The sequence below is a fragment of the Jatropha curcas genome, chromosome 1 (genome assembly GCF_041381405.1).
Source record: "Jatropha curcas cultivar XTBG-Jc1 chromosome 1, XTBG_Jcur_1.0, whole genome shotgun sequence".
Classification (NCBI taxonomy): Eukaryota; Viridiplantae; Streptophyta; class Magnoliopsida; order Malpighiales; family Euphorbiaceae; genus Jatropha; species Jatropha curcas.
The window spans coordinates 27,494,072-27,508,473 of NC_143151.1; the positions used below are offsets into that span (position 1 = coordinate 27,494,072).

At 32.1% G+C, this 14,402-nt stretch overlaps 1 protein-coding gene across 6 annotated transcripts; it reads left to right on the plus strand.

Moving 5' to 3' along the window:
* Nucleotides 1–8,622: 8,622 nt before the first annotated feature.
* LOC105643836 (B-box zinc finger protein 19) lies at nt 8,623–13,073 on the plus strand. Of its 6 annotated transcripts, XR_001047337.4 has the most exons (8): nt 8,623–8,734; nt 8,911–9,148; nt 10,248–10,344; nt 10,450–10,565; nt 10,655–10,897; nt 11,051–11,139; nt 11,944–12,052; nt 12,744–13,073. XR_001047337.4 is itself a non-coding variant. In XM_020683124.3 (6 exons), the coding sequence occupies exons 1-5, from the start codon at nt 9,056–9,058 to the stop codon at nt 11,132–11,134; spliced, it is 633 nt and encodes a 210-aa protein (XP_020538783.1). In that variant the 5' UTR covers nt 8,650–9,055; the 3' UTR covers nt 11,135–11,139; nt 12,744–13,073. The 6 variants fall into 6 exon arrangements, 3 of the variants coding, with proteins under 3 accessions (XP_020538783.1, XP_089582644.1, XP_037492080.1); XR_001047336.4 differs by having other exon boundaries at nt 8,651–9,148; XR_002285499.3 differs by lacking the exon at nt 11,051–11,139 and having other exon boundaries at nt 8,649–9,148.
* The last annotated feature ends 1,329 nt before the right edge of the window (nt 13,074–14,402 follow it).

The following is a 14,402-nucleotide window of genomic DNA, read 5'->3' on the forward strand; positions in this document are numbered from 1 at the left end:
AGCATTGGTAAAAGTTCTTTGGAGGAATCATAAAACTGAAGAAGCAACTTGGGAATCTGAAGAAACCATGCGACAACAGTATCCACATTTGTTCACAACAGGTAAACTTTGGGACGAAGTTTTTTATTTAGGAGGGTAGAACTGTGACATCCTACTGAATCGAGTCGTTGCATAGAGTCGAGTCGAGTCGGGCCGAACTAGAACCCGGTTTGAGCCATTTAACTCCAGAGTGGGGTAGAATGAGATGTAACTTAAATAAGTAAGAGAAGTGGACTTACTTGCATGAAACAAAAAGATCAAAGCATAAGGAGTAGGACTTACTTGCACTAAAATATAAAGTTGAGGTATTAAAATGTAACATGTAGAAAATGTAGGTATTATTTGGGAATTGTAACATACAATTAAAGAGATAGTTGGGGAGTATACGAGACTTCCATTTCAGTTTGCTTTCTTCATTTTCTTCATCTTCATCTTCAACGTCTTCTTCATCTTCATCTTCCTCTTTATCTCCTTCATCTTTCTCTTCATCTCCTTCCTTTCTTCCTCACTTTTCATGTGAGTTAAACACGAAATTAAACCTAGAACTCTATCCAAGTAAGTAGCCTCTCTTAAATTTCATACTTTTGTGATATTTTAGATGATTTATAAGAGTTATTATGTATAGGAGAGGGGAGCTCAAAGTTGGAGGAAAAGGAAGCTAAGAAGAAGATTTAAAGCTCTTTTGGTTGAAGGTTTGATATCTCTTGTAGTTTTTCACATTGTCTTGCATGAACACTTGTGTAGTGTGTTGATAATGCAAAGATATGTTGCTGAATGTTGAATTAGAGGTCTGTAAATGGTGATAAAGTATGGGATGAATTGAATGAATGAAGTAGATATTGATTTCATGCTGAACCAGGTTTGTTAGACCACTGACCAGTAACTTCACCCTAATTTTGACTCTATTTAACGACGTAATTAGGAAGTGGTATAGAAGAGTTATTTGTTCCTCTATGTTTTAGCTATCCATGAGTTGTTGAATCACCTAATTTGGAGTTATAAATTGAGAGATATGACCAAAATAGTAAAGACTATGCAGGTTGGAACCAACAGTCTGGGCGAACTGGACGTTGCTAATTTAGGTAAATATTTGCCTATCTTACCAATGTAATTAAGAGATGTGGCAGAAGACAAATTTGTACCCTAATGTGTTAGCTAACCATAGAATGCAGAATCACCTAAATTGGAGTTATAAATTGAGAGCTGTGACCAAAATAGTATAACATGTGCAAGCTGGCAACCAACAGCTGGCCAGACTGGCAGTTGCCATTTGAGCTTAATATTTTACTACCTTATCACCGTAATTAAGAGATGTGATAGGAGACAAATTTGTAGCCTAATGTGTTATCTAACCATAGAATGTAGAATCACCTAAATTGGAGTTATAAATTGAGAGATATGACCAAAAGAATACAAACTATGTAGGCTGGAAACCAACAGCTGGGCAGACTGGCAGTTGCTACTTGAGCTCAATATTTGACTACCTTACCAACGTAATTAAGAGATGTGATAGAAGACAAAGTTGTACCTTAATGTGTTAGCTAACAATAGAATTTAGAATTACTGCAATTGGACTTATGAATACAGAGTTATGCTAGAATTTGTGAAACATGTGCAGGCTGCCCTGTCAGATTTCAGGGCTACATTAGAAATGATGGTGGGAGGCATATGTAGCTTCATGCAGCCTAAAATTATTATTGAATTTGAACCTTCTGAGGTGAGTTAAAGTAACAGTAATAAATTCCTTAAACTGACCGGTCGAAATTAAGTTATCTAATGATTGGTACAAGTTGCCTCACGGGTGCATCAATTCGATTTCCATGCAAATTATCATTTGTGTGCATTTACTTCTATTTATCTATGAAATCCTCTTAAAGCATGAAAGAACAACATGGTTTATGAATTTAATGAAGAAAGGAATATGCTTTTGTTTTGTATTCTTGAAATACCGAAAATATGCTCCATTAAGGTTAAGCAGAAACCATGTAGATAAGACTATGTCGCGACATAGGATAGCAGATCTGCGCCCCATACAGTTTGTTACTCCGACTATAGGTCGTTGAGTGGATCTGATTTATATACGGGCCATAGCAGCCCAGTCATACAGTATTCATCCAGTTTCATACAGTATTCATACAGTTCTTCTTATCTCTTAGGTTTCACTATAACCTTATGGAGCCATACAGTTATGAGATATATTATTTATCAACTAAAAATTTCATAAGTCATACAACATAATGAACATCAAATAAATTACTGAAGGCATAATGAAATGTGTGTTTTTATGTTTATTTATACATTGATATCATGAAAGTATAATGATATGTGTGCTTGCATGTTTATTTATAAGTTGAGATATCCACTGAGTTTTATTTGCTCAGCGAGTTACTTATTTAGCTCGTAGGTTTTGGAACTGGACCATAGAGAGTCATCTCACAACTGCTGCAGTTCATCTTTTGAAGATCTAGTCTTCAGGGTAGCTACTCATTTTGATATTTTGGTTCTGTCTATATTTATCATAGCATGTACAGGGCATATAGTTGGGCCCATTTCATTTTGGACACTAGTATGATGTCGTGTAAATATTAAGCACAGTACTAATGTAGAAAGCAACAGCATGATAGTATAGTCAGTATATATTATGATATGAGCATGACAGGATATAGAGTCAACCAGATTGTAGCATCTCAACTCGGGTCATTCGGGTTTACGGGTGGACCGGGAAGGGATGTTACAAAAACAGTCTTTAACAACATGCCCAAACCGATCGCAAAACTGACATTGAACAGTAGAACGGGATCCAGAGAATTGAGACTGCGTCTTAACATCTAAAACACGTTCACCAGAGGAATTTCCACCATACTGACGATAAAAATTGCCTTGTGAATTAGATCCCCTTCCAGCAGCAGTCTTGCGAATATTATTAGCAGTAACAGGAAGAACATCATAATTTGAATTAACCTGCTTCAAATACATCTCATAAGCTAATAACTTATCTTGTAGTTCTTCAAAACTAATGATTGTGTCTCTGGCATGAATTGCCACTGCGATTGCACCGAATTCAGATCCGACACCACCAAGAACCTGAACAACAAGATCTACATCATTCATTGGACTCCCGCACAACGACAGCTCTTCGACAATACTCTTAATCATTGTTAAATATTTAGAAATAGAACGAGATTCTCTCTTCGTTCTAGCAAGTTTCTCTCGCAGAGATAAAACTCTGGTGGCAGACTTATTGGCATAGGACATTTGTAGCTTTCGCCATGCATCAGTGGACGTATCAGCCTCTGCAATATCATTCATGATCGAAAAAGAAAGGAAGGCTCGAATAGCAGCAAGAATCAATTAATCTTGACACTCCCAAAATTCATAATCTGGATTTGAAATTTGTACACCTCCCTTATCAGCAACAGTAGCAGAAGGTACAGGTACCGTACCTAGGACATATTTCATCAAGCTATGTCCTTTCAACAGTGGTACAATTTGAGCCCTCCAAGTTGGATAATTTGTAGCAGTGAGTTTTAGAGGCAGCTGTGCACCATTAATTGTTACAAGAGAACGCCTAGAAGAATGAACAACAGTGCCGCTACCTGAAGCCATATCAAAGTAAAGAGGAAAGAGATTGAAAGAAAATTAGAGATTGGATCGGAAAAAGCCTTTTAAGCTTTGTGCTCTGATACCATATACAGAAGACTATAGAAAAGAAGAGATAATCATATTGTCATTAGTATGCTATTTAAATACAAGAAGAGTCCTATATTCAATAGTATATGGTTACAAAATAAGTTACAACAGAAATTATCTATCCATAACAACCTAAACAAACTTTATCAATATCTGTTAACTCTTATCTCCAATAATATATATGCACGATTTAGACATTATACATTTATATTCATATATTTGAATCTCCTCTTTCAATTATACTTGAAAAAAATAATAAATTTTGTGATTTTTAATCTATTATTTCAGATAATAAAAGTACTAAAATGTAGATGATAATCATGATTGTAAATTACAATATCTATCTCAAACAACTTAAGTTCAACTTAGATATACTAGTCATAATATATATATTGCAGGCGGTTTAGTACAAAGCTCTATTTTTTCTCTAGCATTCCTATATCCTTTAGGGTACGAGACTAATCTCATTTAAAATTTATAATTATCTTTTCCATTGGTATTTTTTCATGAATCGAATATCTAACTTTTATATTATGTTTTAATTAAATTGATAATCAGAGACCCATTAAAAAGCACGAAAGATAAAATCTTTTAAAAAATAGATTCCTATTAGAAGAGTGCGTAACTGCATGGATAAGCTCGTATTAACCTGTCAATTTGGGATCCAATCCGGGTTTAACAAAGTCAATAGGTAAACAACAATTTGTGTTAACTTGGGTTGCGTTAACTTCACATTGAAAATAAGAGTTGATCCAGTAAGTTTCTTATAAATGGGCAATACTGTGCTCTATGGGCTGATCCAGCAACGTTGGGCTTCCGTAAACTTTAAGGGAAACGTTTGATCCAATTCTGTTTTGTCTGTTAGGTTACTGTAAACCTACAAAACGGCACCATTTAACAAAGCAAAAAAAATCTACAACCTCACTGGGTTTCTCTCTCGTAGCCTTCTCATTCTTGGCATCAAGGTAAAACAAAAATGGGCCATTTGATTACTTGTGCGCAAGTCACGGAGATTGTTGACAAAAAAAAAAAAGGTGATTTTGTTCAAATTTAATATCAAACCCAATTTGAGGTAGCAAATTGAGCATTTAAAAAAATAAATCAAAATCCAGCTAAACCCAGTAAAGTAGGACCCAGTTTCTCTGACGTGTCGACCTACTATTGGGCCATATAAAAAAACAAAGCTGAAAAAAAAGCAAAAAGATTAATACCAAACAAACAAGAAAGAAATATACTAGTACTTTGCTACAAGGAAACTTCTGGGCCACAAGATGTGAGTCTATTCAATAAAAAAGAAAGCTATAGGCATAGCCTTAGAAAAAATGAAGAGTGTGGGCCATTGGAAAGATATGAGATTGGTGACTCATAATACATTGAAAGCTGCTTTCATTGCTCACCATCTTTCAAGATTGTGGCTGTCACTAAATCAAATTCATATTACAAAACTCACTTCACTAAAGTTCTTGACATCACTATAGTTTAATAACCAAATGCTTATTTTATGATTTTGTTTAATTTTTGATTTTTTTTCTGAAAAATTTATATAAAAAATAAATTTTGACTAATTAAAAAAAATCCAAAGTTAGAATTAATTGAATTTTTATTAGCTTCTGAATAAGTTGCATGCTTCATAGACAAATTACACCTTAGTTCATATTAAATCAATTTATGTATTTAGCATTTAAACGGATAAGGTAAGATTTGATGTTGGATAAGATGATTTTGTTATTTAAATTATAACCAATTACTAATTAATAAAATAATGCCATATCCATCCACTGTAAGAAGAGCACTTTGTTCATCCCATAATGATCCGCAATAATGGAGCTTTGGACTATAACTTCCAACGCTTTGACATCACTAATTTAAATTATTTATTTTTTTACTTAATATTTTCCACGTCATCTTACTTTCCTTTATTTTTTTAAAAATAATTTTAGACTTCCCAATAGACCTACCTAAATAAATAAAGAGAAGACAAGGAAATTAAATTTAAGTGTAATGATAATATAAGATAAAAAAAAAAAATTGAATTGTAGGTTTTTATTGAAATTAATTCCAAAAAATTAAGATAAAAAATTTTCCAAGAAAAAGAACTCTTTATTAAAATTGAATCAAAGTTTGGAGAATAGATTCAAATTGTTCTTCGCATTTTCATTTTATAATAAAAATTATGTTTTTCATCTGTTTTCACTTCTTCTATTAAAAAGAATGACTTTTCATAATATATTATTTTTTGACACTTAAATGATTTTAATTAAAAATTTATTTTTTTAATTTTTTTATAATATAATACGTAATTACTTCTTTTATTATCAGAATTATTTTTAAAAAAATGATAACATTTATTTATTTAAAAAATTACGAAAATTTTTAAGAATTTGATAATATTATTATAAAGAAATGAATCATACATATTAAAAAATCTAAAAAAAAAAGTTATTTTTTTACAATGTTTTATTTTTTATTATGAAATTTGTGAATAATTTTCTCAATTAAGAATAATTAAAGAAAAATAAAATTATTTCTTTACTTATATCAAAACACAAAGCTGAAAATAACTACCATAAACAAAAAATAACTACTTATTATTTTTCTTTACTATTTTCTTTAGCTTAATTCTATTTTTAATTCTTAATTTTTTAATGATTAACATTAAAATATAAACACAAATTTAAGAATAATACTTAATTTTAATAGATAAATAGCTAGACTTGTAATAAAAATAATAATCATCTAGTTATTTTTATTAATATTAAATAAATTTTAAAAAACAGATCTGTAGTTAGAAGTGATTAGATACTAACTACTAAAAAATATGTAACAATTATCTAATTTTTTATTAATATATATAAAATTTGAAAAATAAATAAAATCAATTAAATTTAGATAAATGAAAGAATAATTTTTGTTTTAATGGATAGATATATATATTTTTTTTCAAAATCATAATTATCTAGTTAATTAATAATTTTGTATATATCTATTAAATAACTAGTTATTTAATAATAATTATCTAGTATCGTTTTTTTCATTTTTTCATATTTTAAATTACAAAATTTCTATTATTATAAATATTTTTAAATTATAAATACTTTTTCTCATATTTGACAAGCAAATTTAAAATTTGTAAAAATAATACTTAAATGCACTACTAACAATTAAAAAAAAAAAAAAAACCAAAAGCTTAAATGCAAAATCCTTATTTTGTCGTCTATTTATTTTTCGAGAATATACGGAAAAAAAATTGATGAGTTCGAAGAAAATTGAATTGATAAGTTACATAGATACTGATTTTTTTTGTGACGTGCATTCATGTTGACTATATTCATTTAATTTTTTATTTATATAATATTAAAACATAAGTTTTTATTTAGATTAAAATAAATATAATGATCAATTTACATTACACTTCACCTTAAACACTAGTAATTCGATTTTATATATACTTAATCCTATTTAACACTAGTAATGTTATTTTATATATACTAAATCATATTTTTATATAGTGAAATTGTCTTAAGATAAAGTTCAATCCAATGCTAAACCTATTTTCAGCTGCTAATTTATAACAAGACGTGTGATATATCCTCAGATGGATCACAGAAAGCACACAAATTATAAACATGATCGAACACCCATCCGCACCAAGTTTGAGGGAGTTGGGATAATATCCTTGCCAACTCTCCAAACAAAAATTTTCACCTTCGGTGGGATAGCCATCCTCCATAATTATTTCCATAAAACTTGCTCTGTATATAGGACAAACTTCGTGTTCATAATGAAATCAATTTGATATATTGATTTAACAGAATATACACCATTAATTTTTCACCCAATGCCATAGAAGTTTATCCTCAACACTTCTCAAACTCAAGGGAACACGAAGAACAAGATCAGCATCCTAAGGCAAGAGAAGACCACGAATAAACTACTCATTCCGGCAACGACGATCTTAGAGAATTAAATCAGAAACTTTCAAATCCTCAAAACCAGCAAGAATGAGAGATTCTAACTTGAAATTAGGACTGTCACTAACCCACGGCTCAGACCAAATACCAATACTAGTACCGGTTCCAACTCTCTATCTCAGCCTTGCATTTAGTATGCCTTGAGAGCAAAAAAGACTTCTCCATGTATAACTTGGACTTCGCCCCAACTGGGCATTATGGAATTCCCTATTAATATCCGGCTTTAAGAATTCTAGATAGAAGATGATCATGGTTAGCTGTGATTTCCCAACCTTGTTTTCCAAGCAATACCGAATTAAAACTGTGGATACGCTGGGAACCCATTCCGCCATCAACCTTACTCGTGCACATACGCTCCCATGCAGGCCAATGAATGTTACGACGCTAATCTCTCTTAGAACCCAACCAAAAGGCATTCATCATTTTCTCAATTTCTAGGCGTATTGAAAGTGGCAAAGGATGAGAAAAAATTTTAGAATTTGATAGCTTAATTATCTAAAAATAAATTTCAAAAAAATGAAATATATTTATTTTAAGTTTGAAAGGCCTAACTATTGATACATATTTATTTAAATAGTTAATCTTAAAAACTATATCTAATCAAGTAGCAAAAACGTAAATAAAAAAATTATTTCAAAGACCTAATAATCAATATATATTTATTTAAATAATTAATTTAAAAAAATACATCCAATCAAGTAGCAGAAAACAAAAGAAATTATAAAATTTTATTAAAAAATAGGATACTGAATAAATAAAGCCTCTCAAATTTTCTTTTTTTTGTTATATATATATATATATAGAGAGAGAGAGAGAGAGAGAGAGAGAGAGTATTTGAAATTATTGGTATAAAACCAAAAAAAACAGAATTGGAAATTTGCAGTATATATTTTTATTATTAAGGGCTTGAAAGCATAAAAGCAACGAAACGTGTCTAAGGCAAACAAGCGAGTAGTAAAATAAAAGAGACGCAACAGCGACTTTAGGGAGAGAGAGAGCCAAGACGGAAACAATTTCTTTTCCTGTTTCCGTCTGTAAGACTCGAAACGACCTTTATTTGTCTTCTTTCCTTTTTCTTCCTCTTCTTCTCTCCCTCGCCGTTTACTAAATTTATCCTTCCTTGAGCCTCCATTTCTATCTCTGTCTCTGTCTCCGTGTCTTTCCCTCTCTCTTTTCTTCACAGTCTCAGTATCTGATTTTGCTTTTTCAGGCGGTCTTAAACTGATCATAAACATTCTGGTTTTCAAAGGAAATTGTGATGGCGTTGACGAGATGGAAGGAGAAACTATGACAAGCGCATAAAACGAAATCAGTTGTTTATTTATTAAAGAGAAATAACGAAGAGAGCAATAGAAATGAGAACGTTGTGTGATGTATGCGAAAGCGCCGCCGCGATTCTTTTCTGCGCTGCCGACGAGGCCGCTCTCTGTCGCTCCTGTGACGAGAAAGTATATTTTCTTTTTTCACTAATTTTCTGTGCTAATTCTAATTCTATTTTAAATCTCTTCTTTTGGAACTTAGAGTTATTGTATGTTATGTTGTTTTAAGTAATTTTGAATCTGTTTTTTTTTTTTTTTTGTTCTCTTTCTTAAGCCATCAATTTGTTTGGTTTCTTAAGCTGAATTCTACTTTCATTAGAATCTGATAATCCTAAGCATGTTATCGTAGGAATATAGTCTATTGCGCTTATAGTGTTTTGAGCGTTGAATTCAACTATTCCAGTCTTTTGTTGTGTATTGGCTTTGGTAAACTGTGATTAGATAGATTGAACTTTTCATTAAATTGAAGCAGATGGGAGTTTATTATCTTGCACCATTTCAAAGTTGCCTTTTTTTCTTAGGTAATTTGGTCTTTTACCCATTTTTGATGCAATTAAGGGAATAACTTTGTGGTTAATTCTTGAAATTTCCATTGAGAGTCCTTTAAGTTCCAAATGTCAGAGCGGCTCTGGGTTGATGTGACTCACTAATGAAGCAAAGAATTACGCATGTAACATTCCAAGCGTTGAAGCCAGTTATTATAGACACAGTATCACTCGAATACCTCTGCTAATTATAGTTGGCTTGACTTTCTTGCCAAAAGAAAACGTTTTGGGGATTCAACATGCCTTAACTTGATTCTATCTGTGTGCTCTCAATGTTTCGACAGCGAGGTTGGTCATTTTAATTGTAAGACAACAGATTTTGCGCCAGACATTGTGGAGAACGCCTTCATGTAGATTTCTTATGCAAGAACTCACCATAAGGGCCCTCAACTTATTGGCCTATGCAGCACTTTTTTTGAAACATGATATAATTGAGCATTTGATTGATTTGTTTTAAAGCTCATATTTCTCTAGATATAGAAACAGTGATAAGAATGTATATTGGTGTGTAGTGTCTTATTTGGGCTGTATTTAAAATTTATCATTAATTAATTATGGAATATGAACTATCTGTTTTCTTAAAGAAAGTATGTTGGTCTTGCTCGTATGTTACTAAATTTTCTTCCATGTCTTCTAGTAGGAAAAAATCTGCATGATGTTTTTTTTTTCCATCGGAGTTGCAGGTCCATTTATGTAACAAGCTTGCTAGTCGACATGTACGTGTTGGGTTGGCTGATCCTAGCGATGTGCCCCGTTGTGACATATGTGAAAATGCACCTGGTATAGGTTTTTAAAATTTAATAGTTTCGCTTTTTGCAAGGATATGCATTTTTGAACTTCTGTACGAGAGATTGAGGTTTTTGCTTCCTTGCAACATGCATGTAGCTTTCTTTTACTGTGAGATAGATGGTAGTTCCCTCTGTCTGCAATGCGATATGATTGTGCATGTTGGTGGTAAAAGAACGCATGGGAGATATCTCTTATTTAGGCAGAGAGTTGAGGTTTTTGTCTCTGGACTTTCAACTTGTTTTTCATTTTCGTCAGAGAAGGTTCCCAAAATTAATATGCTTCCATTGATTGTTTAATTTAGTTTCCAGGGGACAAACCAGGCCATTTGGATGAACTAGGACAGCAACAGCTTGATCAAAATGACACAAGGAGGGACCAAAATCAGCCGCCTATACTCACACTGAGAGAAAATAAACAAAATCACGGAGCATCTTCTATAACAATGATGGAGAACAACATAGATGGTGATGGCAAGATTGATAATAAATTAATTGATCTTAATGCCAGACCTCAGCGGGTACATGGGCAAAATTCCACTAACCAGGTATGAGCTTTTCCATTGACCATCATGACATCAATGTTTATATTTTGCTACTCCATGCCTCCTTATTCACATGCTTGCTAAAAACTGTAATACTTATACTTACTAGCCTTGCAATTAGCAAAATTAAACACCTGTATTTGTTTCATGGACCAGGCTATAGATGTTATGAGTGGTAATAATCATGAATCTGCAAGTGTGGTTCCTGTTGGATCCTTCAAAAGAGAGCCTGAAAAATAAGTGAGGTATAATCTACATACTTCACAATTCATGAAGTCAGTCTGGTTCACATGTACCGTTTCTCCATTTATTATCACGTTAATGTAAACATCAATGTCATGGGAAAGCATCCAGTTAGCTTTGACATAGCATTCCTCAAACTAATTGTTGGAGAAGTCCTCTTATTTGAAACTTAAAAGCTCTACTTCTTGTAAGATGCTAAAGAAGAGAATTGAGTATATCATCATTCTTAATTAAATAGAGGATTAAAGAACTTTATGGTTTATAAATGCAGATGGTCTTTTCTACATTCTATTTTTGTAAGGCGATTAGATGTGTCGCACCGTTTGATCTAAGCTGTCAATTTCCAGAATTTTCATTTTTAAGTTTTCCTAGCTTGCATTCGAATTGCTGGATACCTTTTTAAGAATATTCAATCCTATAACATAAGTAAAGTTGGAGTACCTCAAATGAAGATGATTTGACTAGAGAGGCTTCTTCTTGCATGATGAACCAATTTAATAATCAGATGAAAGCAATGGTTCATGAAGTAAAGGTAATTGTTTACTCCAGAATTGATAGTTTTGCAGGTTGGCTCCTTATTGTTGCGATCATTACATTTGGCAGCATAATATAGAAAATTTGAATCTTTAGAAAGTAACCTCATGGATGATAAACAGATGTCTCATTTTGCTGATAAGTAGTCCCTACTCCCAATCTGTTCTGACAACTCTATACTATTGTGTTTGACTTCAGAATAATGCTTTTAGCCTTGTACTTGAAAAGGAAAATAATTATTGTTGCATATCTGTGATGCATATATGGTTCAGATGTGAAGTTTGAATCTGCAGCAGCTGGTTATGACGTCTGATTACACCAACTCATTTGTGGACCTTTTCTGGATGTTTCACTAATCCATATTTTCGGATGTTGGATTAGGTAAAATATACATTATTTATTATTTATGTTGATAGGTTCCAAGACATTGATTTGATTATGACTTTCGGGTTGGTCGTCTATGATTGATAACCTGTTGCTGAATAGGATTCTGGACAGTTGTTTGTTTGATGGACATAATATGAAAACATGGTCTTCACATCTTCTATAATTGATAATTTTTGCTGATTGGATTTGGGACCATCATTGGATGAAGCAGAACTAAAACCTAGTGTTTTCATGTTTTCTTTTATTCACGTGCATTCTCGTCATTCAGGGTAGATCTTTGGACTGGGTCTACATAAATATAAGCTATTCCAATTGCATATGCTTGAGATAACCTCTACCACTAGATTTCATCTTTTAGTGAGTGGTGCTATTTAAGAGTTGAGGACTCATTTGTTTGTCAATATATGAAGCTTCTAGATAAAGAGAACACTAGTTATTTGTTTGCCTAGATGCATTGTTACTGCCTTTACATGGCTTTATCAACAAAATGAAGAAATGTTTAGCCATTGATAGGTCCTGCTCGAAGTGTATTTTAGGAGTCTCTCGCTGCTTGCATATTAATCTCTGGCTGGTAATTTGGTTCTAGTTGAAAAGCAACTAATTGTGTGTACGAAATTATGGAAGAGTCTTTATTTATCTGGGAATAATGCGGACCATTCTCTTGCTGTTTAATTTGTGGTTGCAGATATTTTTGGATGCGTGGTGACAAAATTGAGTATCGCAACCTGTTTTATACTGTCGGTTCCATTTTTTCTGTGGGTATGCTTTCATCATCCCTTATGCAAAGTAAATAGAATGTATATCTAAAGCAAACACATGTTGTGTCTTAAGAAATAGCATAGCCGTTAAGCATTTGGTTCATTTATTGCCTGCACGAACCACTGTTTGCTAGTCCTTTGTGTTTATATTCAATACTAAAGAGTACTTGGTGGTATGTATCTGAATTAACTAAGAGTACTTGTATTAAAGTTGGCCTCCCATTGACTCTGAAGTAAAGCTTTTGTCTGTCTCTTAATTGCTGAGAACTGCCGGGGGAAATTGGTGGGCATTACCTACAATCAGATATGGGCTGGGTTTTCTATTATATAGTTATGGGTCTATTCGGTAAAATTAGCTGTTTTGGTAGTTATTAACTATTTTAGTAGCGTGTAGCTGTTAGAAGTTTGAGTAGTTTTTTATAAAATGTTAAAAGTTATATAATACATGAGTTAATTTTTTATGAAAACGCTACTTTAACTCTAAAAGTCATATCAAACGTTATATTAATAAATACTATAAAAAAAAATAGCGTTTAGTATTTTGATTAAAAGCTATTTAAAAGATTATTATCCAATAAGGGAACACATAGGGGCTGCATTAGGGGGACCGATGACATGTAGGGGTGAGCAAACAATGTTAATTGAAAAAAAAAAAAAAAAAAAATGCGAACTGAAGTTTTTGAACAATCAGTTAATCGAAACTAAAAAAATGCAAGCTGAAGCTTTTGAACACTCAGATCAAACTGAACTGAAATTGTCATTTGAACCGAATTAAATTGATTCCGTTCAATTTAATTTTTAGTTCAATTGATAAATTTCTATGAAATTGATTTGAATCAAACAATAAATTTAGTTTAAATCAAATAAATCAACGAACCAAGTCTTGGTAAATAGCTGATTGAGCTAAATCCAAATGTGTCGCTTTGGCCTTCGGTTCTGTCGGTTGTTTTGTATAACATGGTAGATCCAGTTCTATTTAATTTTTTTTTTAAAAAAAGTTACAAGTTATTCTTTTTAAAACTAAAAATCAATGGAGCAGGTCACTAGATGGGGTAAGGGGTGTGCAAAGGAGGTTTGCTTTGTCGAGTTTGGTTTGAACTGAAATTGCTATTTGATTCGAGTTGGTTTCATAGAAATTAATCAGTTGGATAAAAATTGAATCAACATGGCAAAACTAAAACAGCTAATTGAATGGTTTGGTTCAGATGCTAATTTTTATTTATTGCCCTTAATTTGATTTGATTTAAATTGAACCGATCATTTACTCATCTCTAGGGTAAGTCATTAGATGGGTCGGGCACACCCGTCCTTTAAATGGAGTGGGTAAATTTGCCCCGTTCTTTGGAGTAGGTTCAAAACCCTGTGGTTCAACCGTAATTAATCTTGAGTTGCTTAGTCTTTTAATTGAATGAACCTGTTATTTCATAGGTTACGGTTCAACTAGTTTGATTGATATGTTAATTTGGTTTTGATAACCATATAGCAAAGAATTAGAAGAATTAAAATAAAACTACAGGGAAGAAAATTAATTTTTTATACAAATATATAAAATGTCATGTTTGATAAAAAAAAAAAAAATCATATCT

Excerpts from the sequence above, each read along its gene's own strand:
- LOC105643836 (XM_020683124.3), top strand. The coding sequence starts at position 9,056 with ATGAGAACGTTGTGTGATGTATGCGAAAGCGCCGCCGCGATTCTTTTC. Across the intron at positions 9,149-10,247 it reads GTCGCTCCTGTGACGAGAAA|GTCCATTTATGTAACAAGCT; the intron begins GTATATTTTCTT and ends TCGGAGTTGCAG. Across the intron at positions 10,345-10,449 it reads CATATGTGAAAATGCACCTG|CTTTCTTTTACTGTGAGATA; the intron begins GTATAGGTTTTT and ends ACATGCATGTAG.